Consider the following 12312-nt stretch of genomic DNA (forward strand, 5'->3'; position numbering starts at 1 on the left):
GCATTCTATTAGATGCAAGTAACTGACTTTGCTGCTGCTTCTGCAACAATTTCTTGCTGTATTTGAAAGGGGTGTTATTATTACCTCACTTGTGTGTGTTTCTTTTGTTTTTTATGAAAATCCAATAAAATGTAATTTATAGATGCCATTTCCTAAAAGCAAATGCAGCAAAAGCAAAACTTAAAAATGGGGTGTAACAGCAGATTTTTTTTGTCCCTTACTTTCTTTCATGCTTCAAGACTATACTTCATCAGGACAAGATGAAATAAATGGAATGCAAAACCATACATAACCACCTCCGTTTTCATTCCCCATCACTTCCATGTTGTGTCACTTAAGAAGTGAGGAAACAACTTCATAAAAAATGTATATTATATAGTACTTTTGAAGTAATGTGTAATTATTCAATTCTCCATTAAGTTGAAACCTTGATGAGGCAGAAGAACTCACTTGCCAGTAGATAATTAATAAAGTCTTTATCGCAAAGGATGCTTTTAAAAATTATGTCCTCTCAGTGAATGGCATCAGATTCTTTACATCAGCGCTGCACCCCTGTCCCAGATACCCACCACCCCACACCCATGCGCATAGTTTGAACACACATTCTCTGCTTTGTAGTGTGTTTAGTAACTGTTCGTTCCCTGACAGGATCTACCTGTGAGTTTGATGTCTCTGGTATTCTCCTTCCACTGGAGATCAAATTGCTCCCTGCCAGTTTGTTTGTTGTTTGGAGGTTGATTGGGGCCATCTGTGGAGGATCTGTGCTTGCTGCCTTCTGTCCATTAATGTGTGCAGTTACCATGGTGATGGGATTCTTAGATGGCACCACTGAAATTGCTATGCTCTGGTTGGGTGCCTTGATGAGTGGAATAGGTTTGGTACTCCCAACAGGACAACTTCTTACTGCAAGCTTCTGAAAGTGAAGAGGAAAAGAATATTTCAATTTCTTGTTCAATACAAACTATGCACATTCAGCTGAAGAAAATTTAGGGAATCAAAAATGTTATTTTAAGTTAATTTACATGAATTGAGTAGAATCACTTAAAACATATACCCCACTGGTTTTATAATGAAATATTCTGTAAAATAGTAATAATACTGAACAAAATTGATAAGAACTCATAGCATGAGTTTGACCCAAAATAAATTAAGAGAACACCACAAATGTAATGGTACAAAAAATGATAATCCTTTTAAAGAGATACTTTTAGAGCCCCAGTCTTTCTTCACATTTTTGTTTGGGGTGGGGAAACAAAAAAGCATTACTGATAGCACTTTCTATTAACAGTGGAGGTCCAAAGAGATTCAGGGATCCATGTATGCAGATCACTCAAATGTAGTCGTCAGGAACAAAAAAAAAAATCCAATAAGGCTACTGGAATGTTATCCTTTATAACTAGAGGGCTGGAATATAAAGGGGAGGAAGTTTTGCTACAGCTGTACAAAGCCCCGGTTACACCGCATCTGGAGCAATGTGCCCCCCAAGGTGTGCAGCTGCGCACCAATCGCGAGGCCCCGCGCAGGCTGCTCACCAGGTGTTCTTCTGGAAGAGATATGGCACATGTGTGGCCGCTAAAGGGCCCGCGCAGGGAAAAAAAAATTAGACAGACCATTGATCTGGAGTACTGTGTAGAGTTCTGGGCACCGTACCTTAGAAAGGATACACTTGGCCTTGGAAGGAATGCAGTGCAGATTCACCAGAATGTTACTAGGGTTAGATTATGAGGAGATTACATAAACTAAGGTTGTATTCCCTGGAATATAGAAGATTAAGGAAAGATTTGATTGAGGTTTTTAGGATTTTGAAAGGAATTGATAGGGTAGATAGCGAGAAACTTTTCCCACTGGTGGGAGTCTAGGATGAGGAGACATTATCTCTAAATCAGAGCCAGGCCATTCAGGGAAGAAGTTAGGAAACACTTCTTCAGGCAAAGGGCAGTAGAAGTATGGCATTCTCTCCCACAAAAGCAGTAGATGCTAGCTCAATTAATAATTTTACATCTGAGATTTATAGATTTTTGCTAGACAAGGGTATAAAAGGATATGGAGCCAAGGCGGGTGGCAAAGTGGAGGCAGTGCAGGGTTGAATTCAAACAGGTATTCACAATAGAATCATAGAATGGTTACAGCACAGAAGGAGGCCGTTCGGCCCATGTCGGCTCTCTAAGAGTACTTCAGCTACTCCCACTCCCCCGCCCTTACTCCGTAGCCCTGCAAGTTGTTTTCCTTCAGGTACTTATCCAATTCCCTTTTGAAAGCCACAATTGAGTCTGCCTCCACCACCCTCTCAGGCAGTGTTATTCCAGATCCCAAACACGTGCTGCATAAAAAAGTTTTTCCTCATGTCGCCTTTGGTTCTTTTGCCAATCACCTTAAATCTGTGTCCTCTGGTTCTCGAACCCTCCGCCAATTAGAACAGTTTCGCTCTATCTACTCTGTCTAGACCCATCATGATTTTGAATACCTCTATCAAATCTCCTCTCAACCTTCTCTGCTCGAAGGGGAACAACCCCAGCTTTTCTCGTCTATCCACGTAACTGAAGTCCCTCATCCCTGGAATCATTCTTATAAATCTTTTCTGCACCCTCTCTAACGCCTTCACATCCTTCCTAAAGTGCGGTGCCCAGAATTGGACACAATACTCCAGTTGAGGCCGAACCAGTGTTTTATAAAGGATCATCATAACTTCCTTGCTTTTGTACTCTCTGCCTCTATTTATGAAGCCCAGGATCCCGTATGCTTTTTTAAGCGCTTTCTCAACCTGTCCTGCCACCTTCAACGATTTGTGCACATATACCCCCAGGTCTCCCTGTTCATGCACCCCCTTTAGAGTTTATATTGCCTCTCCTCGTTCTTCCTACCAAAATGTATCGCTTCACACTTTTCTGCGTTAAACATCATCTGCCACGTGTCTGCTCCGTTCACCAGCCTGTCTATGTCTTCTTGAAGTCTATCACCATCCTCCTCACTTTTCACTCTACTTCCAAGTTTTGTGTCACCTGCAAATTTTGAAATTGTGCCCTGTACACCCAACTCTATCACTTAGTCAATTTTGTATCCATGCTGCCACTGTCCTTTTTATTCCATGGGCTTCAACTTTGCTGGCAAGCATATTATGTGGCACTTTATCAAACGTCTTTTGGAAGTCCATGTACACCACATCAACCGCATTGCCCTCATCAACCCTCTCTGTTACCTCATCAAAAAACTCGATCAAGTTAGTTAAACATGATTTGCCTTTAACAAATCCGTGCTGGCTTTCCTTAATTAATCCACACTTGTCCAAGTGACTGTTAACTTTGTCCCTGGTTATTGTTTCTAAAAGCTTCCCCACTACCAAGGTTAAACTGACTGGCCGATAGTTGCTGGGTTTATCTTTACACCCTTCTTTGAACAAGGGTGTAACATTTGCAATTCTCCAGTCCTCTGGTACCACCCCAGTATCTAAGGAGGATTGGAAGATTATGGTCAGTATCTCCGTGATTTCTTCCTTAACTTCCCTCAGCGTCCCAGGGTGCATCCCATCCGGTCCTGGTGACTTATCTACTTCAAGTACAGCCAGCCTTTCTAGTAACTCGTCTATCAATTTTTATCCCATCTAGTATCTCCTCTACCTCTTCCTTTGCTGTGTCTATGGCAGCATCTTCTTCCTTGGTGAAGACAGATGTAAAGTACTCATTTATGTACCTCAGCCATACCCTCTGCCTCCATGCATAGGTCTCCTTTTTGGTCCCTAATCGGCCCCACCCCTCCTCTTACTACCCATTTACTATTTATATGCCTATAGAAGACTTTTAGATTGCCTTTTATGTTAGCTGCCATTCTATTCTCATACCCTCTCTTTGTCCCTCTTATTTTCTTTTTCACTTCCCCTCTGAACTTCCTATATTTAGCCTGATTCTCAGATGTATTCTCGATCTGCCATCTGTCATACGCGCTCTTTTTCTGCTTCATCTTACTCTCTATCTCGTGTTATTCAGGGAGCTCTGACTTTATTGCCTCGTGGGAATGTACCTCGACTGTACCCGAACTATTTCCTCTTTAAAGGCAGCTCATTGTTCCACCAGTTTTGCCTGCCAATCTTTGATTCTAATTTACCCTATCTTAGGCCATCCTGTGTTCTCTCTTAGTCTGACCCCACCTGGTACCTTACTATTTCTTACTTTAGTGCTATCCCTCTCTCCCAATCCTTTGTGCTCATTGTTTCTCAATTCTAATGCTACATCCTGGTGCCCTCTGCCAAATTAGTTTAAACCCTCCCCAACAGCACTAGCAAACCTCTCCACGAGGATATTGGTACCGGCTCTGTTGAGGTGCAACTCATCCGGCCTGTACAGGTCCCACCTCCCCCAGAACCAGCCCCAATGCCCCAGGAATATGAAGCCCTCCCTCCTGCACCATCTCTCTGCCATGCATTCATCTGCTCTATCCTCCTATTTCTGTACTCACTTGCGCGTGGCACCGGGAGTAATCCAGAGATTACTACCTTTGAGGTCCTGTTTTTTAACCTCTTTCCTAGCTCCCTAAAATCTGCCTGCAGGACCTCATCCCTCTTTCTACCTATGTCGTTGGTACCAATATGGACCAAGACCTCTGGCTGTTCACTCTCACCCCTCAGAATGTTCTGCAGCCGCTCAGTGACATCCTTAACCCTGGCACCAGGGAGGCAACATACCATCCTGGAGTCACGTCTGTAGCCGCAGAAATGTCTATCTGCTCCCCTAACACTATTCCTTTCCCCATCTCCCCCCACCCCCGTACAGCTGAGCCACCTGTGGTGCCGCGGACTTGGCTCTGGCTGTACTCTCGAGGAACCATCGCCCTCACCAGTACTCAGAACAGAATACTGGTTGGAGAACGAGATGCACTCAGGGGACTCCTGCACTACTTGCCTGGTGCTCCTCTTCTGTCTGGCGGTCACCCATTTCCTCTTTGCCTGCACACTCCTTAGCTGCGGGGTGACCACCTCGTGGATGCACCGCAGTGACACCAGCTACTGTTCCAAGTCCAAAACCCGGAGCTTGAGCTCCTCCAGCTGACCGCACCTCCTGCACACCTGGTTGTCCAGGACACGGGAAGTGTCCTGGAGTTCCCATGTGGCACAGGATGTGCATTCCGCTGGACCGATCTGCCCTGCCATGCCTTTATTTATTCAACTATTAACTAACTTTACAGAAACTTAAGACTAAGATGTATCTAATTCAAGTTATTAATATATGATACAAAAATGACAGCATCAATGGGCTCCACCATCGTGTTTTAAAGCCTGCTAGAAATTATGGGCGCGATTTTGCTGGCGCTCAGAGGGTGAATTTGGCGGAGGATCCGCTGTCAAAATCGAAATGATTTGACAGTGGATTGGGAGCCCACTCCAACCCGCCTCCGTGTAAATTTCCCAAAGTGTCAGGTCTGCGATTTCAGAACAGACCTGACACCAAGCGGCAGGGGAGGCATTTAAGATAGTTAAATGCTTGTTAACTACTATTTTGCCAGCCTATCTCTTTTTTACCACTTTAACAAGGTTCACGTCATTCGGAGATCACGTCAGGTAAGTAGGTTGGGTTCTCTATGTCTCCCCATTGCTGTAAATAGGTAACAGCTGCAAAAGTGGCATGAAAGCTACCATTTCACAGCTGGTCACTTTCCAATGTCAGAAGCTTGAGCCTTCAGGACGTGGAAGACACTTTTGAGCTATATGCAGTTTGGAAATGTTTGGAGTAAACTCTCCATCCACTGTCACCTCCTTGCAGCAAGCTCTCTCACCAATGACAGATCGCTTCTGTCATTTCAACTTCAGCTGCCATCTATTCCAGCAACATCAGTGCCCTTGAAAAAAATCTCACCTTGGTCCTCCGAATCCCTCCACGATCAGCCCCAACACCAACATCACCAGGCACATCAACATCACCCACCAACCTTCTCCGCAATCACCTGATGCTGCACAGGGCATCAGCACCCAACAACATTGCTGCCAGCGATGGCATCACCATGGCCAGATTTACTTCACTTGACGCTGTACACCAGGCTGACACCACCCCACACCAGCACCATAAAGCATCCCGACAATGTCCAAGCCATTCCTTTTACACTCATCACAATTGGGGAAGTGATGTCTCAACACTCACTGGAACTCACTAAGACACTTCCAAAGGTGAGCATAGATCTGTCCAATAAGGTAAAGTGTTGAAAATATAAATTTCAATGTTTGACAGCACATTAACAGAAACTTCACATGAACATTGGCTAAACCACCCAAGTGCCTACCCTTGTGTGTTCTTAGTTCGTATGCTTGCAGTAGGATGAGGGTGAGCGTGAGGGGTGACTAATGAGATGGGGAAGTGATAATGTAGATAGAAAGGGATGGGTGGAGGTGCAAGGTAAGTTGGTGTGAGTAAAGATGTGCAGGAGTAGGGTAGAGAAGGCAGAGTGATGTGGATGTGATGAGTGGCACAGCAGGATGAGGTTGAGTGTGGCTTGGCAGTAACATTTCGTGACCTGCTTAGATCATTGAAAGGCTTGCGCCACTGCAGCATAGTCCTCCTGATGACATCCCTACTTGTGCCCTCCTATGCAATTTGCAACCAGACTGTGTTGATCTCCTGGGGTGGTCTCTTCCACCCATGGGAAGGGAAGGGAAGAGAATCTCCTTGCGTGCTGTGACTCCCTTCATATGCGGCGTCATGGGAGAACCTGGGTGCAGCCGTGCACCTTTGTGCAGTGCTTGTCAGTGTTTGCAGCATCTCAATGCTGTAAAACACAGACAGCAGAACTGTCAAGATCAATTTGGACATGGCCCCTTTAAGGAAACCTGCATCAAATGATGTCATCAGACCCGTTTCCTATTAATTGGCCGGGAACCTTGCAGGACGGGTTTAACAAGCCCTATTAACGTAAAATCACATGGCAAGTGCGGGCTGCGGCACCGACCGCCCCGGACCCGCCTCGGTTGGCAAAATCGCGACGTATGTGCCTGCATGTCATGTCTACCCTCGCTACTCAGTGTATGTTTGAGCTAATGCCCTTGCAACATTCCTGTATTAATTTCACTGGTAATAATTGTTTGATCCCTATGCAATGTGTTAACATAATTAAATGTGAATTTAAAATAAAATATATTTAACAGTTCTCAATATTCAAGTAGACCCTTAAGAGAAATTTCAGAAATTATAAAGGTGTGTGGTCTCAAAGTCTTGATTTATTCTCAAAACCATCTGAACTCATTACACGTTCTACTGGAGTCCTGAAGACCAAAGGAGAAAATATCCCAATTAATGATGAATTCTACAGTCATTGGCCTAGAAATTCAGTGCCCTTAGCGCCGATTTTGCGGCGCTAGAGGGCCTAGCGCTGCAATTGGCGCCGGCGCCGAAATTGCCTGGGGCCCTTCCGCCGCGGTAGACCGGTAGCGCTGCGCCGGCACCGATGACGTCATCGGTGTGCGCAGCGTCCCGGTTGCCATGCCGACGGGCCCCAGCGCCGAAATTCAGTTGCGGCCGCCTCGCCCGTGGCAGCCGCAACTAAGACTCTGGCAACAGAGTCTTACATGACTTTGCGCCGGCGCATTAAAGGCACCGCGGCGGCCGGCCGCTTTCCCGCCGGCCGCAGCTCCCTCCCCGGACTTCCCCCCGCCCCCCCCCCCCCCGGAACAGAAGCAAGCCCGGCACTTGTCCGAGGTGCCGGGCTCATTTTTAAAAAGATTTTCGCGGGCCGCGGCCGGGTGCAGGCAGCTCCTCCTTAAGGGAAGGAGGAGGCCTGCACTTCCCGAACCTGCCGCACCGCAGCGGGCGCCCGCAGCGCCAGTTTTCAGGCGCAAACAGCTCTCAGCAGCGCCGGCAGCCGTTTGGGCGCAGAATTGGTGAATTTTGGGCCCGACCAGCGCGACTTAGCTCCGGCACTAACTTCCGGCGCTAAAGCCCTGGCTGCGCCAAAACTCAATTTCTAGGCCATTTTGTTTTATTGAAGCACCAATTGTGTTTACAGCCTACAGCATAATTCAGAAAATTCAGGGCCTTATGTTGGGAACAAAATCTAGAGTAGTTTTGCAGGAAAAACAAAGCTCACCTTCCCTTGTGTAAATTAGAACGCTGAAACCAAAAATATGAATGATTCTCTTTGACTATTCCATTTCAGATTTGTTTTGACAGTGTTATTTATAAACTTCAATAATTTTTAAATCAGCAATTTCACAAATGTTCAGAAATTAAAGTGACTGCCCCATATCCATCTAACACATTTTCAAGTGTCTCTCCATCTTTCCACAACGCCCCACCACCCCCAATCCCCACTGTCCTTTTCTACCAACCTTTAAATTAAGAGCACAGGCAAACAGCAGAGCGCAAATATACACAGAAAAGCATGGTGGTGATATCCAGACTTGGATGCAGGCAGGGGCGTAGTCAGCCGTACGCAATCTTATTCCTTGGGTGGAAAATCAGCTGCCTGCAAGGGATCCGGCTGGATATTGCTAGTTTCAGCTACAGCGAGCTAGTTGCTGACATAGCTGCTTTGTTTCGGAAACTGACTGTGAAGTAGGCTGCTTGGGAATTCCTTGTATCGCAAAAGATTAGAAATTCCTGTCTGCAGCACAAAAGTTTACTTTCGGAGCGAAGCAGTAGTACTAGAAAGGTACTGCAGATGAGATCAGGAGTGAGAAGACCAAAGGAGAGATAGTACTTCTGCGCTCTGTGTGCGCGTGCCTGTGGAGGAAGGGGGAGGGTTATAGGGGTAAAGATTTTCTCTGAGAAGTGGGAGTTTTGGGGGCAAGGAGAAAAGAGTGTTTCTGTGAAGAAGGGTTAGTACCGAGGTTGCTTTTGAGGAAATGGGCTGGTTGGTCAGCTGACTATAGATTAAAAAAATTATATTTTATTCATATAATATTTAGATCAAAATTTATCCAATGTAAAGTTTAAATAGAGAACGCAACAAAAATGCACCTTTTTTTCATTCAAAATGTCCTGGGGAAGCATGCTCCTGGACTGTCTCTCCCCGCCCCTACTCCCTTCCCCAAGTCATTGAATTCCCAAGTAAGGGCATTTGGAAGGACTGCATAATTCTAAATTAGCTGTCTATGGTCTTGGACGTAAACACCACTTTCTGGATAAATGTTCACTGAGCAGCACTGAAGCTACCTCTTCCCACTACTTATCATATGTCCAACCCCCTCATTTATAACTGGAAGGTTTCTTGGGACCCATCTGCTTCCACTGGCTATGTCAATCATTTTTCATCATTATACTGGATTTCTCTTAACCTGTTGTGGTCTGTTACAGTCTGTTGCTCCTTTTAGGAGAGGGGGACTGCAGTATCTACCCGTTATTTAGTATGGTTGGAAATCTTTGGAACTCTCTACCCCAAAGGGCTGTGGACGCAGAGTCGTTGAATATATTCAAGGCTGAGATAGACAGATTTTTGGACACTAGGGGAATCAAGGGATATGGGGATCGGGCAGAAAAGTGGAAACGAGGTCAAAAATCAGTCATGGTTCACAGCCCTCAGTGAAGAAATTCCTCCTCATCTCAGTCTTAAATGGCCGACCCCTTATCCTGAGATTATGCCCCCTAGTTCTAAACTCTCCAGCCAGGGGAAACAACCTCTCAGCATCTACCCTGTCAATCCCCCTCAGTATCTTACATGTTTCAATGAGATCACCTCTAATTCTTCTAAACTCCCGAGAGTATAGGCCCAATCTACTCAATCTCTCCTCATAGGACAACCCCCTCATTCCACAGATCAATCTAGTGAATCTTCATTGCATTGCCTCGAAATCAAGTATGTCCTTCCTCAGATAAGGAAACCAAAACTGTGCACAGTACGCCAGGTGTGGTCTCACCAAAGCCCTGTACAATTGTAGTAAGACTTCCTTACTCTTGTATTCCAGCCCCCTTGCAATAAAGGCCAACATGCCATTTGCTTTCCTAATTGCTTGCTGCACCTGCATGCTAACTAACTGTATTTCCTGTACAAGAACACCAACATTTAATAGTTTCTCATTATGTAAAAAATATTCTGTTTTTCTATTCTTCCTACCAAAGTGAATCTCACATTTCTCCGCCTCATCTGCCACCTTATTGTCAACTTAATCTGTCTATATCCCTTTGCAGGCTCTTTGTGTCCTCCTCAACAGTTTACTTTCCAACCTAGCTTTGTATCGTCAGCAAACATGGATGCATTGCACTCGGTCCCTTCATCTAGTCATTAATATAGATTGAAAATAGCTGAGGTCCAAGCACTGATCCTTGCGGCACCCCACTATTTACAGCCTGCCAACCGGAAAATGACCCAATTATCCCAACTCTGTTGTCTTTCAGTTAACCAATTCTCTATCCATGCTAATATATTACCGCCGACCCCATGAACACTGATCTTGCGTAGCAACCTTTTATATGTCACCTTATCGAATGCCTTTTCGAAATTCAAATATACTACATCCACTGGTTCCCCTTTATCTACCCTGCTAGATACATCCTCAAAAAATTCTAATAAATTTCTTAAACAAGGTTTACCTTCAATGGAACCATGGTGACTCTACCAAATCATATGATTTTCTAAGTACCCCCGTTACCATAGAAACATAGAAGATAGGAGCAGAAGTAGGCCATTCGGCCCCTCGAGCCTGCTCCGCCATTCAATGCGATCATGGCTGATCATCCAAATTCAGTACCCGGTCCCTGCTTTCTCCCCATACCCCTTGATCCCTTTAGCCTTAAGAAATATATCCAACTCCTTCTTGAATATATTTAATGTATTGACCTCTACTGCCTTCTGTGGTAGAGAATTCCACAGATTCACCACTCTCTGGGTGAAGAAATTCCTCCTCATTTCTGTCCTAAATGGCCTACCCCTTATCCTTAGACTGTGACCCCTGGTTCTGGACTCCCCGACCATCGGGAACATCCTTCCTGCATCTAGTCTGTCCAGTCCTGTCAGAATTTTATAAGTTTCGATGAGATCCCCTCTCATTCTTCTAAACTCCAGCGAGTACAAGCCCAATCGACCCAATCTCTCCTCATACATCATTCCTGCCATCCCAAGTATCAGCCTGGTGAATCTTCGCTGAACTCCTTCCATGGCAAGAACATCCTTCCACAGATAAGGCGACCAAAACTGCACACAGTACTCAAGATGTGGTCTCAGCAAGGCCCTGTACAACTTCAGCAAGACATCATTGTTCCTGTACTCAAACGCTCTCGCTACGAAGGCCAACATGCCATTTGCCTTCTTAACCGCCTGCATGCTTACCTTCAGCGTCTGGTGCACAAGGACACCCAGGTCTCGTTGCACTTCCCCTTCTCCCAATCTATTGCCATTCAGATAATAATCTGCCTTCCTGTTTTTGCCACCAAAGTGGATAACCTCGCATTTATCCACGTTATATTGCATCTGCCATGCTTTTGCCCAATCACCCAGCCTGTCCAAATCATCCTGGAGTTTCTCAGCATCCTCCTCACAGCACACACGCCCACCCAGCTTTGTGTCGTCTGCAAATTTGGAGATATTACATCTAGTTCCCTCGTCTAGATCATTAATATATATTGTGAATAGCTGGGGCCCAAGGATCGATCCCTGCGGTACCCCACTAGTCACTGCTTGCCACTCAGAAAAAGAGCCGTTTATTCCAACTCTTTGCTTTCTGTCTGCCAACCAGTTCTCTATCCAAGTCAATACCTTGCCCCCAATCCCATGTGCCTTAACTTTACACGCTAATCTCTTATGCGGGACCTTATCAAAAGCCTTCTGAAAGTCCAAATACACCACATCCACTGGTTCTCCCTTATCTATTTTACCAGTTACACCCTCAAAAAATTCCAGCAGATTAGTCAAGCACGATTTACCTTTTGTAAATCCATGTTAAATTTGTCCGATCCTGTCACTGTTTTCCAAGTGCTCTGCTATTACATCTAGATATATAAAGCGGCTCTTCTGTCCCGATGTCTGTCTGTCTGTCCGTGTTCTATACGTTTGAAAGTTACAGAGCGTACCGACGCGCGTCGCCTCAAAAGAAAGCTTGCGATTCCGGACCGGTCATAGGCGTATTTACGTTTCGGCCGGACAAAAATCCTGCCCGCGGTATCCGAAAAACGTTCAGCGTTCCGCTCATTAGCGACCGTGTGACGTCTAGGTCGACCAATCGGACGGCGGGTTCCTGGCGCGTGCCATCCTACAGTTGAGTGTCGAGTGACTCGACGATTGACCAATCCTACGCTTCGGTGACCTGACCGGTCGACCAATCGGTGAGTGTGTGGGCGGGCCTTATCCTTCTGAACCGAGGTGAGTGGCCGCCATCTTGATTTTTTCACGATTTTTTCCCCCCAC

General features: G+C 45.6%; 1 protein-coding gene across 2 annotated transcripts in view; it reads right to left on the reverse strand.

Moving 5' to 3' along the window:
* The window catches only part of phf21b (PHD finger protein 21B), a 208739-nt gene that overhangs the window by 114771 nt on the left and 81656 nt on the right, over window positions 1-12312 (reverse strand). For both annotated transcript variants that reach the window (XM_086008816.1, XM_086008815.1), the window contains exon 5: window positions 656-913. In XM_086008816.1, the coding sequence (XP_085864942.1) occupies window positions 656-913 (258 nt within the window). The remainder of the gene's footprint in view (window positions 1-655; window positions 914-12312) is intronic.

Source organism: Somniosus microcephalus, chromosome 16 (assembly GCF_052327205.1).
Source record: "Somniosus microcephalus isolate GS21.2 chromosome 16, FLI_Smic_1.0, whole genome shotgun sequence".
Taxonomy (NCBI): domain Eukaryota; kingdom Metazoa; phylum Chordata; class Chondrichthyes; order Squaliformes; family Somniosidae; genus Somniosus; species Somniosus microcephalus.